This window comes from Aethalodelphis obliquidens, unplaced genomic scaffold, assembly GCF_003676395.1.
Source record: "Aethalodelphis obliquidens isolate GAN/ISIS:26980383/991018 unplaced genomic scaffold, ASM367639v1 scaffold50, whole genome shotgun sequence".
Classification (NCBI taxonomy): domain Eukaryota; kingdom Metazoa; phylum Chordata; class Mammalia; order Artiodactyla; family Delphinidae; genus Aethalodelphis; species Aethalodelphis obliquidens.
The window spans coordinates 12,684,153-12,699,996 of NW_020837994.1; the positions used below are offsets into that span (position 1 = coordinate 12,684,153).

General features: G+C 39.8%; 1 protein-coding gene across 1 annotated transcript in view; it reads left to right on the forward strand.

Annotated features, from left to right (window-relative positions):
* Nucleotides 1-15,844, forward strand: part of CCDC81 (coiled-coil domain containing 81) — a 37,438-nt gene that overhangs the window by 6,759 nt on the left and 14,835 nt on the right. The window contains exons 3-8 of the mRNA XM_027083610.1: nucleotides 1,346-1,502; nucleotides 5,537-5,793; nucleotides 8,477-8,556; nucleotides 10,601-10,722; nucleotides 12,207-12,330; nucleotides 15,352-15,445. Coding sequence (XP_026939411.1) covers nucleotides 1,346-1,502; nucleotides 5,537-5,793; nucleotides 8,477-8,556; nucleotides 10,601-10,722; nucleotides 12,207-12,330; nucleotides 15,352-15,445 — 834 coding nt within the window. The remainder of the gene's footprint in view (nucleotides 1-1,345; nucleotides 1,503-5,536; nucleotides 5,794-8,476; nucleotides 8,557-10,600; nucleotides 10,723-12,206; nucleotides 12,331-15,351; nucleotides 15,446-15,844) is intronic.

Genomic DNA, 15,844 nt, shown 5'->3' on the forward strand with positions numbered 1-15,844 from the left:
AACCCGTGTCCCCTGCATCGGCAGGCAGACTCTCAACCACTGCGCCACCAGGGAAACCCCAGTTTGGGGATTTTATGATGCTCACACTTAGGACTTGTGGGTAGTAGATTTAACAAACATGGATTTCACCCTTAGGTAATGAATTTGAAAGTTCTGCTCCCTTGGAGATAGGAAGTGTATCGCTGGTCAGCCCGGGTGCATGTAGACGAAGTAGGTGAATTCTGTTCATCTGTGATCTGATAGTTCCTGGCGTGGCTATAGAAGGATATGATGCTTTTTGTTTTGCCTCTTTGCAGGGGATGGATTTTAATTGAAATATAAGAAGGCAGTCAGGAACTGAACTCAACTTGCCAAAAGTGAGAAACTTTGCCCAGGGCTGGGCTATTTCCTCCCATCAAGTCTTAAGTTTGGATACCAAAGAACTGATCGGAGATTTGGGGAGTTTGGAGGGAGCTGGAATGTTGTGAAAGTTTTATACCCTGCTCAGAGGTCCCAATATGACAGCTCTTGAGCTGAATGCATCCTTGAAACCTATTTTATTTGGTCTGATGATTTGAATTAGTCCTGAGCACTTAAAATTGGAAGAGTTTATACAAAGTTTTGTATTTATTTTCTCAAAAAATCAGCAGATTAACGATACCAGTTTTCCTTCCCTACATGTGACACTTGGCTGGAGCTGACAAGGGGCTTTCCCCTTTAGATGAGACATGCACTCCTTAGCCATCACATTCTCTGGCTTGATACCTTCACTCTGTTGCATTCTTTCTTTGCTCCTGTAGGCATTTGAGTTTGTAACCCTTGATGTATGATATTTCCAGGGAGACAGAGACCCAGTGTGAGAGCCAGGAGTGTTTGCTTCTACCCTTAGCCAAGATCACCACACTGCAGCATGTGTCTTGGATGTTTTGTGTTGTCTGATTTTAAGTGAGGGACATAAAACCTAAAAGAATGAGAAAGCAGAGATTCTCATGACCCCTTGAATCCCCCTCTGATGGCAAGGAATTAAAATTTAAAATGTCACACAATTTAGGACAAGAGTAATCTTAGATATAGATTAAAAGCAGCTATGGCATCCATACAAGTTTTCTTAGTCCTCATAGCCTTTGAATGATATGGAGATGAAGGATCAGAAACGCATCGTGGATTGATACATTTTATACTTATTTGAAAACTTAGAGTCATAAAATACTAAAGCTGTAAGGAATCATAAAGATCATTGAATTTTAAGGCTCATGCCTTAAAATTTTCTTCATGTTTTTTGGGATAACAATGCTAAGGATTATTTTTCTTTACATTTACAGTGAATTCTCTTTGTTGTTTTTTTTCCCCTTCTTTGTCTGCTCAGGGAGTTCAGATTCCAGGACTTGGAACTTTCACTTTCACGAGACAAAAACTGGAGGTGGGAAACAACAAGTTTATTCTAATTCAGAGGCCCATATTTATCATGGTGGAGAAGTTAGTACAGACCCATGGACTCAAACAAAACAAAGTACATACTCCTGGTAAATATATTTCATTTTTAAGACTTTCCCAGAAGGTGACCAGCCTGGGGATAAAAATGAAAGGGCAAAGCTTGCCCAGTTGCTGCTTTATTGGTTTCTGATGTGAGGAGCTCTTTTCACGTGGTACATTTGGCAGAGTGAGCGGCCAAGGTAGGAAATTATATACAGTCTTCCTGTGGGCCATTTTAAACCTCAGTAGCTTAAAACCTGATGTGACATCAAGGCAGATTTATATAAAAGTGACATCACCAAGTCATACAGATTTTTATTCATATTTCAGATCCTAAGAAATTAAAAGTGGTTATAAAGAAGAGAAAGTTAGTTAGGGTCACAGGTTGGAAGAATCGCAGTTAATATCAGCTAGGAAAAGATTACTGTGTTTCTATTGTATATAATCTAAATTATTAAAATTTAAAAGTTATTAGAAGCTTAATAATTCCGTAAAGACTTAATACCGTATATACCTCTCACACCCTAAAATCTTCCTTCTTTCTTCCCTTCCTTGTTCCCTCCCTCCCTCCCTCCTTCCCTTCCCTCCTTCCTTCCTTCCTCCCTCCCTCCCTTCCCTCCTTCCTTCCTTCCTTCCTTCCTTCCTTCCTTCCACAAATATTTACTGAGGGCCAGCTATGTGTCAGGCCTTGTTCCAGGTGCTAGAGACATTGTGGGAGACATGATGCCTGCCACAGGACGCTTGAATTCCAGCTTTAATGTGTGGCTTTGTGACACCTGCCCTGGTTACTTAGAGGCCTTTGGGGGCTTCCTTCCTAATTTCTGGTTGTATTCCTTTTGATCTTCCTTATCATGCCCTTGTGCATCAGACTCATATATGGATGAAGAGAGATCGTCTATCCCCAATGCCAACAGGTGAAAAGGCTGAAACTTTCCTTTATGTTAACAACCCTGAAGGTTAATTTTCAGAGTAACTTTCCACCAAAAAATGATATATTGGAAAAACAAACAAACACCAATAAACTATACTTAGAATTCATTATGCATATATTCTGTATGGTGAGTTTGACGGATTTTCCAGCCTATTTTTTAACCTAGAATTTTATGACAGAAGAAATATAATATCCTAATTTATCAAAAACCTACCAAATGGAGTGAAAATAAAGCCATTATATTTTGCAAAAACATTTGTGCCTTAGAACAGGGCTTATTTTGCATCTTGGATTTTGTAGTGTGGTCCAAAAAAGTACTTTAGATTTATAATTAATTTTTTCAGGAGGTGGGGGAAATTTCAGAATTAAACATGTATGATTGAACTCATTCATAAGAACAAAGACAGTTTAGCTTTTTTTTTTGGCCATGCTGCACGGCTTGTGGGATCTTAATTCCCCGACCAGGGATAGAACCCGGGCCCTTGGCAGTGAAAGCACGTAGTCCTAACCACTGGACTGCCAGGGAATTCCCGACAGTTTAGCTTTGGGGTGACGATTCTTCATCATTAATTAGGTAACTAATCAAACATTGTACAGTGATTCTTAAAGATTATTAAGACATGGTCCTTGCTTTGAAGAGCTCAGAATGTAGCATGGTAGATAAATATATAAGAAAATGATGCAACATGATTAAGTCCTGTAAAAGCAACATTGATCAGAACTGGATCATTGAGCAGAACTGGATCAATGCCACGGGAGCCCAGAGGGGAGGATGCCTTACTCTGCTTGGGGAGATTTAGGAGGATGCCATGCCAGGAGGTCTTAAAGGATGATAAGATTTTGCTGACAGTGGAAGGCATTTCAGGAACAGTATGAACAATTCAAGCAGAAGGGAAAGAGTGATGCCTGTTAAGGGAATAACAGGTGCTTCTGTGTGGCCAGGGCATTTGACTGTGGAGGCAAGTAGAGGGAAGTAAGAGGTTTGTAAGTGTGAAATTGTGAGGAGCCTTATATGGTTTGATAAGGACTATGGAATTCATCCTCTAGGCACTTAGGAGCCACTGACATTTTTTTTTTAATTTTTTTTTTTTTTGCTGTACGCAGGCCTCTCACTGTTGTGGCCTCTCCTGTTGCGGAGCACAGGCTCTGGACGCGCAGGCTCAGCGGCCATGGCTCATGGGCCCAGCCGCTCCGCGGCATGTGGGATCTTCCCGGACCGGGGCACGAACCTGCGTCGCCTGCATTGGCAGGCAGACTCTGAACCACTGTGCCACCAGGGAAGCCCCGACATTTTTTGAGCAGGGGATTATCTGTACTGGTCCAGTTTTTAGTTTAGGAAGGTAGCTCTTTTAAGTAAAGTAGTTTGGTAAAATATATGAAAGCCTGAATGAAGGCAGTGGCAATCAGGAGGAAGATGAGGGAATCTACTCATGAGATATTTCAGATGTAGAACTGGTGGGATTTGGTTACCAGTGGACAGCGGTGGGTAGCAAGAGGAAGGAAGGTATTTAGGATGACTCGGATTTCTCAGAGAATAGATGGATACTCATGCCATTAACTGCCATAGGGAATGAAGGGGAAAGGCAGGCTGTGGTGGCAGATAAAATAATGAGTTTGCTTTTGGACATGTTGAATTTGAGATTCCTGTCAGAATGTTTTGTTTGTTTGTTTGTTTGTTGTGGTGGTACGTGGGCCTCTCACTGTTGTGGCCTCTCCCGTTGCGGAGCACAGGCTCCAGAAGCGCAGGCTCAGCGGCCATGGCTCACGGGCCCAGCCGCTCTGCGGCATATGGGATCTTCCTGGACCGAGGCAGGAACCCGTGTCCCCTGCATCGGCAGGCGGACTCTCAACCACTGCGCCACCAGGGAAGCCCTCCTGTCAGGATGTTTAGGTATAGATAATTTCAGAGGTCAGGAGAGGGCTGGAGACTAGAGGTCAGGATTAGGATAGATTTACCTAGGAGACAATATAAAGTAAGAAGAGGAGACCGACAAAGACAAAATCCTAAGATGGTGTTAAAACAAACACCATCTTATAAGAAGCAGAAGGGGAAGGAAGCCAGCAAAAGAGACCAAGGAGGAGGAAATTGGAGAGCCAAGAGTGGTGCCATGGATACAAGTGAAAAGCGAGGGTATAGCCCCCAGAAGTTACAGAGAAGCCATGAGAATGAGATTTGCAGTGTCTCTGCTGGCTTGTCCATCGTGAGATGACAGCATCCTTATATAAATGGGCTGGAAGACAGATTGCAGATAGGCGTTGGGCAAATGGGAGGGGAGAATCTAGGGGGAGATGGTATAGAATCACCATTAAATTGAGCAGGAGGCTGTGGGCTGATATAGGGAAGCTTGTGTACTGCAGAGCTGGTAATTCTCATCATCCAGCAGCAGTAGACATTGGAAAGGCTCTAAATTAATGTTTTGCCGAGTGAATGTTTAGAATGTCCCTATCTTCTCTCTGTCCTGGTCCTCTATCAGTGGACCTTGTCTACTGTCTCTCTTTCAATTTATCATCTTTCCTATTTTCCCTCTTTTCTGACTTGTGGACTGTGCATAGCTCCTATATCTGTTCTAGTTGAATAGACTCTGTGCTTACTTTCATGCTAGATATAACCATATTCCCCTGCACTGCCATTTATGGGCTCATTAGAGAGGAAAAGCTGTCTGCAAGTCACTCAGACTGATACCCTCTGATAAGACCCACTTTTGTTTGAAAGGTGACTTCTAGTGGAGATAACTATCTTTTCAAAACACTTAATGTTTGTAGATATTTATAATCATTTTTAAATGTTATGATAACTGGAGAAGAGAGGCAAATATTGCTGCAGCGTGTCCTGAAAGGGGACTGAAAACTTCAGAAAACCCTCTGATGAAGAGGAACAGTTAGTTATAAATATGTCTCCAAGAGAAAATAAAAATCTTGTCTGGAGTATTGCTTAGGAAGCTATTTGTTCTTATTTTGAGCAAAAAACATTCTACTTTTAGGGAAAATTGTATTGATTAATATCTATTAATAGGGTGCAACTAAAGGCTTCACATGGACAGTTCTATTTTTGAGTATTAACTGAGAATCAGATAATTATTTGTGAGCGTGTATATGTCCTTGTTGTAATTTCCACTTCTTTCCCCTCACCCCAACTGTCTTTTTCTCCTCTAGGTGATATCCCAGTTGTTCCACTTAATTTTGTCATGATATCCCTAGAGGGTCCATTTAACAGAGATACGGTGGAAAGATGTGTGAAGGAGACGTCGCTTTTTTTATCACGATCCATTTCCACCAAACAAAACGTGGAGTTTACATTCAAAGGAATTGGGGTCCTTGTGATCAGAGGTGGCAATGTGAAGATGAGATTTTATAAGAACTTCCTTTTTACAATGGATGGAAGTGGGGCTTTGGCGAAAGCCCTAGCAAATGTAAATTAATATTTTCCTTCTCCTAACCCCTTTCCTGATTGTAGCTCTGAATCATCTGTAAATGGGTCATCTTTAAGAAAAACTAAGGTTGACATATTTTATTATTATATATATATATTTTTGCGGTACGCGGGCCTCTCACTGTTGTGGCCTCTCCCGTTGCGGAGCACAGGCTCCGGACGCGCAGGCTCAGCGGCCATGGCTCACGGACCCAGCCGCTCTGCGGCATGTGGGATCTTCCCGGACCGGGGCACGAACCCGTGTCCCCTGCATCCGCAGGTGGACTCTCAACCACTGCGCCACCAGGGAAGCCTGACATATTTTAAATGGCAGTTACCTCAAGTCAAAGAAGTACTTGTTTATAGATGATTAACTCTCTGACAAAAAAGTTAGAGGGGCTAAGGAACTTTAAGTTTTAAGGCAATGCCACCTGAAAAATATAGTGATAGAAACTCTTATAATTCTGAACATTTTATAATACCTTATGGTTTAAAAAATTCTTCCACATATATTATTTCATTTGGGTCTCAAAACATTATAAAACCAGAATTATTATCCTGATTTTACCAATGAGAAAAATGGGGACTCAGAGAGGTTATGTGGGAACCTGAAGTCTGGGTGCCCTGCCGTAGAACTGAAATTCAAGCCCAGACTTCCTAATTACTCTTTTTGTGCTGATTACACTATTTTATTTCAATGAAAGTCTACAGAAAAATCGCATTCAAGTCATGGAAATGTATCTTTATCTTTTAATTTGCATTGTTGTAGAAGAAATTTCATAATTGACCCATCACTGTTAACCGTTAAATAGCTGGTGTGACCTTCATGCTAAGTTGGACATAGCAGACTTTAAGAAGGCAGTTAAACAGTCAATCGACAGGACTAACTGAATCTTAATGTACTGAGTTTGTATGAGCAAATTGGCTTATCATGAATGTTATATAATCCTGTGTCCCATAGAACAAAAGCCAGACTTTTAAATGAAAAGGCTATGAAAGGAAATGTTATAAATATGGTTTAATTCTACCCTCTAACTTCTCCTGTCGTGGTGCTCTGGGATGGGTATTTAGGAGACGGAGTTGTGCATAATGAAGCTCTTGGTGTTTTCTCCACACTCTGGCTTCATACAGGATTGCTAAGAGGGATGCCAAACCTGTGTGTGCAAAGTGGAAACACACACACAAGTATCACCCTCTCTTTTTCATAAAAACAGGCAAGATTTGCAAAACTAGAAGCAAGGCCAAAGTGCTGCTTCATCTCTCACCCTCAGGGATTCTACAGAAATTTGTAAGCTTCAATATGAGTTTAAAAGAAAGGATAATGTTTTAATTGGACTGCTGCACTCTAAGACATACCTTTTAAGGAGCATGTTCCAAAAGAACTAGTCTTGAGAGAGATTCTATGAAAAAACAATCTGGAGGCCAAAGCACATGGGCATATTAAAGGATCTGAGAGGTCTGGCTGGAAAGAAGCTGCTTTAACTGCCCGAATGTATTTAATCATGGAAATTTAGGTTGAGTCAATATTCATTAACGTCTATAAAACACATTTTGGGAAACTGCTATAAAGTTGTGAGAGTGACTGTTTTTCTCCTAAATGTTCCATAACGTAAACCTGAGTGCTGTCCTGCCGAAGAGTTCTCTTGGAAAGCTGTGTGCTAACTTCACTGATGCTGCTTTTCTTGAAATATTTTTAAAACTTCTGCTTTTGGAATCCCCTTCAAAGCCTTTTATAAACCATATCATTAATCCAAAAAGAATAATTTTATATATCATTCTATACTAGTATAAATTTAATAATGTGATTATTATTTTATTATATATTTTATAACTTATATATTATAATTATATAATTATAATTTAAGTCATATATAATATTATATATTAGAATATTATTATATATAATAATTATAATAGCCACTATTTGTGGAATGCTTATATGTGCTTGCCACTTATATACAGTACCTCATAAAAATCCTGTGAATCTGATCCTATTATTATCCCCACGTACCTAGGGTCTAAGGCTATGTGGCTGTTAACAGTGTGAGGATTTAAACATGAGGATGCCTGACTCCAAAGCCCTTCTCTTAACTACCCAGTTTTAGAGTTATTTGGGTCATGAGTGGAATTAGCCAACTTGCTCATTTTCCTAAGAGTTTTAGTAAATTGGCTGTCCTCTTAAAGATGTCTGAAAGGAGCTGTCAACTCTGAGGGCAGTTTCCAAGGAGGAAATGGTTTGAGAAAAGGCAGCATCAATGGAATTGGTATGCAACAATGCAGGGTGACTACTTTGATAAATGAGATCATTCCTCATTGCATTTTTTTTTTTTTTTTTTTGCGGTACCCTCTCACTGTTGTGGTCTCTCCCGTTGCGGAGCACAGGCTCCGGACACGCAGGCTCAGCGGCCATGGCTCACGGGCCCAGCCGCTCCGCGGCATGTGGGATCTTCCCGGACCGGGGCACGAACCCCGTGTCCCCTGCATCGGCAGGCGAACTCTCAACCACTGCGCCACCAGGGAAGCCCATTCCTCATTGCATTTTAAGCTCTAGGCTTTGAGTACTAAACAAAAATAACAGTAGAGAGTATCATGGTAGTCTGAGGCTTCTGAGCACCCTGTGGCTCTGATTTTTCTGTGTCCTGGACCACAGCCCAAGTATAACCTGTCTCTGTCCCTGTCCCCAGAGGCCTGACACTGTGGACTCAGTGTTGTCTAGCAGAGAATCCTTGGGGAACCGGCCCAACAGCATGCTTTCATTTCCAAGGTCAGTGCTTTCCTCCACAGTTTCCTCCAGGCACAGCAATCCCTGGGGACCTATTGATGGAACTGGACAGTGTGTCACACTTGAGTTTTCTAGCTCATGCTCTCTCTCTCTATCTCTCTCTGTTGCTCTCAGTGCTCCAACAAATAAGAGTTTATTGCATACACTTTCTGTAGTTAAGTTAAAAGACAACGGCACTTAGGATACTCTTTTTTTAAACTATTCTTGGTTCCCTGGAAATTTTCATACTACCTCCCACCAACCTTAGTCCTTGCAGTATTAGTAAAATTCTTCTCACTTGCTAGGCTTTGCTCTACCTTTCACCCCTTCTCTGACCTAGTTTCTTCCTTGTCCTGCCATCTAGACTACCTCCTCTCTGAGCTCTGTTTTTTACCACTGAAGCAGCTAGAAAGACAAGATACAGCTTCACTCCAAGAGCATAGTGGGCATTACCAGCAGCTGCTGCTGACAATGATTACAATAATGGTAATGATAACAATAATGATAACAATAGCAATGATAGTTATCTATGGAGCACTTACTAGATGCTAGGTATTGTTAAGCACTTTCTCAGTAGTCTTGTATTTAATCTTTACTACAACCATTTGAGATACATATTATAATTTTATTCACTTTATAGAGGAGCAAAATTAGTTGTAATTTTAATTCTTTTTTAAATTTTTAATTAAAAATTTTTATTGGAGTATAGTTGATTTACAATGTTGTGTTAGTTTTAGGTGTACAGCATGTAATTTTAATTCTTTTTTTTTTTTTTTAACAAGTGAAGTGACAGGATGCAGTATTAAAAGCACTGGAATAGGAATCAGGAGACTTGGGTTTTATTTCCAGTTTGTTCATTACTTACCCATTATTAGCTCTTAATAATGTTTTTAATCTTAATTGCTGTGCCATTAACTGCTATGCATTTTGGGTAAAGGAAGTTTAGGAAATAGTAACCAGCTTCCCAAAGTATTATTTTCTCTCTCTCTCTCTTTTTTTCTTTCTCATGTTTTTGAGTCTGTGACACCCTCTTGTGTTTGTTGGTTTGGAACAAGTCCCTCCTGGAAAAACTGTATGCCACAGACCTCAGCAAAATCAGTGTAAGGGGGAGAATAAGCCTTAAAGATTAATGAGTCCAATCCCCTCATCTTACAGATGAAATGGTTACAAAACTGAGGGGCCAATCCAGAAATAAAACCATGGCTCCTGACTGTTTCAGTGTTGTTTCCATTGTAGCATGTTGCCTTACTCATTAAATATAAATCAGTGGTTTCCAAATAGTTTTCTTTTGATTATATTTTGGAAGGCAAATTTGGCTGTCCTCCTGGACATAGTTTGGCTTAAGCAATCCAGGAGGGAAATAATTGCAGTTAGTTAAGGAACAGAGATGGAAGTTCCTGTCAAGTAGCCTAGAAATGGACATGAGGACTCAAATATTCAAAACAACTGTAGGTGTTTCATTTATTTGAAGTCTGACCCTTGAATTTACTGCAAGTACCACCTCTGCCCCACCCTTCCTTCCCAACTCTAACCCAGCACTCCGTTCCTGAGACCAGAGAAAATCTACAACTACACATACCAACTAAACAAACCCCTTCCTCCCTTGCCTTTGCAAGTCCCTCACTTTTGCCTGGGGAGAGGATGGAGAAGTGGGGAGGAGAAAGAGGGAGGAGAGGAGTGGTTTTTTCTGGGCGTACCCTGCCTACCAGGCTATGAATCCTTGCCTTCAAGCTATCCAATGACTACCTTTCACTGTTTCAGGCCTATGGCATCTGGTTACAGAACTAGAAAAGACAAATTCAAGCTGATATAAAAAACAAAACTTAAATCCAGGTCTTCAAAGCAGTTTATCTATATAAAAAGGGGGAGGGTCGTCGTTGGCTCCCAAAGAGAATGAGTCCATGATTTGTACTTAGTAAATAAAAGCACTTGCCTCCTTGAGAGAAGTAGGCTTATTTCATTCAGAATCAGTGAGCAAGCATGGCTGCTTCTCAGAACTGGGAGTTTACACAGTCACTTATGGACAAGTATCTTGGTTCATTCCTAGGATTGAGCTCAAGGAGATGGAGAACAAACTGCCTATGGAGACCACTGCAGAAGAAGGTGGACAGAATGGACAAAGGAAGAGCAAGTTAAAAGACCAGTCAGACAAAGAAGAAGGCGTCCGAGGTAGGTCGATGATTTCTGGGTATAATCTGTCACTCTTTACTACTTATGAGCCAAGCCATACTGCTTAGCAACTCCTATGGCCAGAGTAAATAAAGTTAGTTTCATGAATAATCACTGTATTCTTCTCTCTAACAAACATCTTCTATTCCTGGAATCTTGTGTCTCACCTTAACCACTTTATGACTCTCAGACTCTTGAACTGTGACCTCTTTGCTGGCTCTGCACAGCTCAAAACTCAGCTGCCTGTAAGGTCCAGGCAGCTAACATAAATGCATGAACTGGGCTGGGTGTCACATGATAGGGAGACATGTGAGCATAAATAATAATTTTTATGAAAAATGAAGAGAGGTAGTTTTATATCTTTGATATCTGGCTTTATAGAAGATAGTGGATTCTTATATCTGCGTCTTCATATAATCTGGTGTGATATGTTGTTTTGGTTGAATCATGTGAAGAAAATCTTAGGACTTCAAAGACTTTTTGAAAGGGTCCTAGGGATCCCCAGGGGTTGCCAAACTACCCTTTGATAAAGTAGTCTAGCAGATTATTGATCTGTGGAAATGTGGGCCAAGTGGTAGCAAATTTTCTGATTCCTCAAGAGAAGCAGATATCCTGACATATGAAATCTATTGACAGTTAAATTTTGGCAACCAATTTACATTGAAACAAAAATGCTAACTGGGCCAAACAAAATATATATCAATGGGTAAACATTGGCTTGTGAATGTTGGTTTTGTGACATGTGGCCTACAGGATTACATACAAACTTTTAGCCTAATACTCACATGCTTTCATTCTTTAGCTTCATTTGTCACTGTTCCTTACAGACTCTTTCTTTGAGCAAAGTTGTCTATTTATGCTCTTCTAACATGCCTTGCCCTTCCTCAACTTCATGCTTCTGTTCACTCTTTTTCTCCTGCCTGGAATTCCCTTCCTTTTTTTACAGTCTATCCCAATCCTACTCTCCTCTTTGTACCCTTTTCACATCTCACTTCCTCCATGAAAACTCCTCTCATCAGTGGATTCTGAAGTGGCTTCTCTCTTCTTTGAACATTAGAGATTGCACCATTTATTTGAGATTTAGACATTCTGCATCATTGTCCTGAGTTGCTATTTATATAATGTGTGTAAATCACTTAGTACTGTTGGCAGGTGGTAAGACCTCCACAAATGACAGCTCTCATGTTTTCTGTTTATATCTTATTTTTCCTCTTCAGCTGTATTTATTGAAAGATCTTTAAGGGCAGAGACTTGCCTCTTTGTATTTTCTAAAGTGCCCAGCCAGAGCTTTGCATGTAATAAGTATACAGCAAAAAATATATATATTTTAACCACACTAGGGCAAGGGACGATATTTTAAAGATAAGAAAGTGTATCTTATGTGAACAATTTCCCTAGTAAAATTATGAGTTTTAAAAAATCTGTGTTAAGTAGAAACCGCCTATGTAGAGTTGAAAGGAAACTCACTTTCATTCATTCTACAGAGATCTTATCACCCAAGGTAATTCAAGATAGACAAGCTATCTCCCCCACCAAAGCAACAAATGTCAGTTTCCCGTACAAACTGGAGCAGAATGGGAGTGGTGGGAAGAATATGAACATTGAAAGGTAATACATTGGGTATTTCCTTTCTTTCTTCCTCCCTCCCTCCCTCCCTCCCTCCCTCTATCCCTCTCTCTCTCTCTCTCTCTCTCTCTCCCCCTTTCTTTCATTCTTTCTTTCTTTTCTTCCTTCCTTCCTTTCTTCCTTTCTTTCTTTCTTTCTTTTCTTTCTTTCTTTCTTTTCTTTCTTTCTTTCTTTCTTTCTTTCTTTCTTTCTTTCTTTCTTTCTTTTCTTTCTTTCTTTCTTTCTTTCTTTCTTTTTCTTTCTTTCTTTCTTTCTTTCTTTTCTTCCTTCCTTCCTTCCCTTCCTCCCTCCCTCCCTCCCTCCCCCTTCCTTCCTTCCTTCCTTCCTTCCTTCCTTCCTTCCTTCCTTCCTTCCTTTCTTCCTTTCTTTTCTTCCCTTCTCTCCCTCTCTTTCCTGCACTGGGTCTTCATTGTGGCACATGGGTTCTTCTTTGTTGCAGCGTGTGGGCTTCTCTAGTGCTAATTGTGGCACGTGGCCTCCAGAGTGCTCGGGCTCAGTAGTCGTGGCGTGTGGCCTTAGTTGCCCCGTGGCATGTGGGATCTTAGTTCCCCGACCAGGGATCGAACCCACATCCCCTGCATTGGAATGCAGATTCTTAACCACTGGACCACCAGGGAAGTCCCTGCGTATTTTTTGTGTTGCACTTTACTAAGTATATTTTCAAGTCCTATCTTGATGCAGGGAATTTTAAATAAGTGTTCATTGATTCATTCCTTCATCCACTATTCTTGATGCTACATTCTAGGTGCTGGGGATAATCAAGATGACCAGGGCTCACAATCTGTGGGAAAGCCAGAGTGATAAATTATGATTCAGTAGGATAAATGCTATGACAGAGGTGGAAACAAAGTAGCACAGAGGAGGAAACATTTAACTTTCCTTGTGGTTTTGGGAAAACCTGTGTTGTTTTCTGAGTGTGTGGATATTAAGATGTGACACAGGTTCATATTTAGATCAAATTGGAAAGCATTTTTGCCAAACATGGCTGGCACTCAATAAATGTTCTTTGAGCAAATGAATGTATTACAATTTATGATGGTCCTGTTTTCTTCTTATATCAGAAGATTTCTATTTTCTCCTCTCCCTTTGTGTAGGATACTTTTTAAGACCTCAGATCAGAAATTATGGTTCTGATAAGTATCTATTGAGCATCTACTATATATCTTTCACTGTGCTGTCAACTTTCAATTTATTAATGTCACAATATATCAGCTATCATATGTGTAATTTAGGTGCTTTGTGGATTCCTAAAGTCATGCTCAAAACCCTAGGCATGCTTCTTTTGAGTAATCTCGTTATGAAAGATAATTGAGAATTAAATGTCTAGTACTTTGGAATTTAGCTCAATCCAACAAACATTGAGCACCACTGTGTGCCAGGCACTATTTGGACACTGAAGCTATAAAGCTATGAGACATAAAAGACGTATAAACCAACTTTCATAAACTTAGTCTTGTAGAGAGATTGAGGCTAAAGAAATAATGCCCGTGATGAAGATAACAAAAGAAAGTACAGAGGCTGCAAAGAGGAGGGAGTAATTATTAGGGATTCCTAGTAAAGGCTTTCTATAGAAGTTGACCAAACAATGTGTTTTTTTTGGTTTTTGGTTTTTTTCTGATTACTAAAGTAATACATCTTTATCACAGAAATTTTGGAAGAAATGAGAAAAGCAAGAGATACAAAACAATCACCCATAACCCCACTAAATAGAGGAAACTTTCAGTAACGTTATGGGTGTACATCCTTCATTTCAATGCATATATAATATGTACATATATTTATACTTGAAACATATAGATACATTTTAAACAAAACTGAGATCATATCATATGAACCTTTGGTACACAACAAAAAGTGGTGAAAATTTCCCTATGGCTTTAAATATTCTAAAACATGAACAAATTGTTGCTCATCATCTCATTGATTAAACCTTTTGTTTAGCCCATCTCCTGTGGGATACTTAGATGGTTTTTAGTTTTTTATATTATAAATAATGTTGTATCAAATATAATCACACATAATTCTCTGCACACACCTGCGTATTCTGTAGGATAAAAACTTTGAAGTGAAATTTCGGAGATAAGGGATGAGCCCATTTTTCATGCTTTTGATACACATTACCAGTTATCCTCAGGAAGATTGTACCAAATTATCTCCCCAGTAGCAGTAATGTGAGGGACTGCTGTGTTCTCTACGGCTTTGCTAATACTAGACACTGTACCCTCCACGCACCCAGGGTAAAAGCTAAAGTCATTACTGTGGCCGTCAAGGTCCTGCCTGATCTCTGACCTCTCTCCTACTTTTCGCCCACTAACTCATCTTCCTCAAGCCATACTGAACACAGGCATGCTCCCACTTCAAGGTCTTAGTGCTCATTTGCTCTGCTAGGTCCTTTTCCATCAGATATCTGATTATTATTATTCCTTTACTGCCTTCAGATATCTGCTCAAATTTCACCTTTTTGGTGAAAACTCCCCTAGCCATTCTATTCATGATTTAATACTCCATTCCTCCAGCATTGCATGGCATTTATCATCACTGAACAGACTATAGAATTCACTCATTTACCTTGTTTATGGGCTGTCTACCCCCATCAGCATGTCAATTCCATGAGGACAGAGCTTTTTTTATGTGTATTTTGTTCTTTACTACCTCTCCCATGCTTAGAGCAGTACATATAGTAAACACTCAATAAATTTTTGGAGAATGAATAAATTTTACCCCAATTTCACTGAATTGGTAACTGAGACTTTGTAAGATTACCCAGCTTGTCTAATGCCAGTCAGCTTCTAATAAAGAAAGCTGGGCTTTGAACCCACTCAGGTTTATCTGATATAAAGCCTGGGTTCTTAACCTCTATACATGTAGATGCTCTAAAGAAAACCACTGAGATATTTTTCATTTTCCTATATTTATACTTGTTTCTAAAATTATCATTAATAATTGATGATAATTGATGTCAGACTACGTTAACTTTAATTAATGTTACATTGTTTTTTATAGATTACGATCTCTGGGTGGTCTGAAAAATTACAATGAAATGAAGCCTAAAATTTCTCCAGCCACTTCTTGCCAGTATCATAATAGGACAGGACAGGTACAGTGTCTTCAAAGAAACAAAACCCAGTCAGAATCTTCCTCTGACTTCTGTTTCTCAGAGAGAATTCTGGGAATTGCTCTTTCTTTAATATATGGGTATGGCTCAAGTACTCAGGACCCATAATTGGACTAGGATAAATCTATCTACTAGTCAAAATCTACTAGTTCACAGAAATAGGGTTGGAAAATCTCCACTTTCCAGTTGCTATAAACACATCTGTGCAGGCAAGAGTTTATTAAATCCTCTGGAATATTTGTGGGGTCTTCTCTGAAAACTCACTTGGCTAATATCTTTAATACTTCCTTTTATGAAGTGTACTTCTTGATACACCTAGCCTTTGGAGAGCTTGGGAAGGGAATGCACAGGCAAAAAGGTAAAAGGTAAAAATCAATTTGC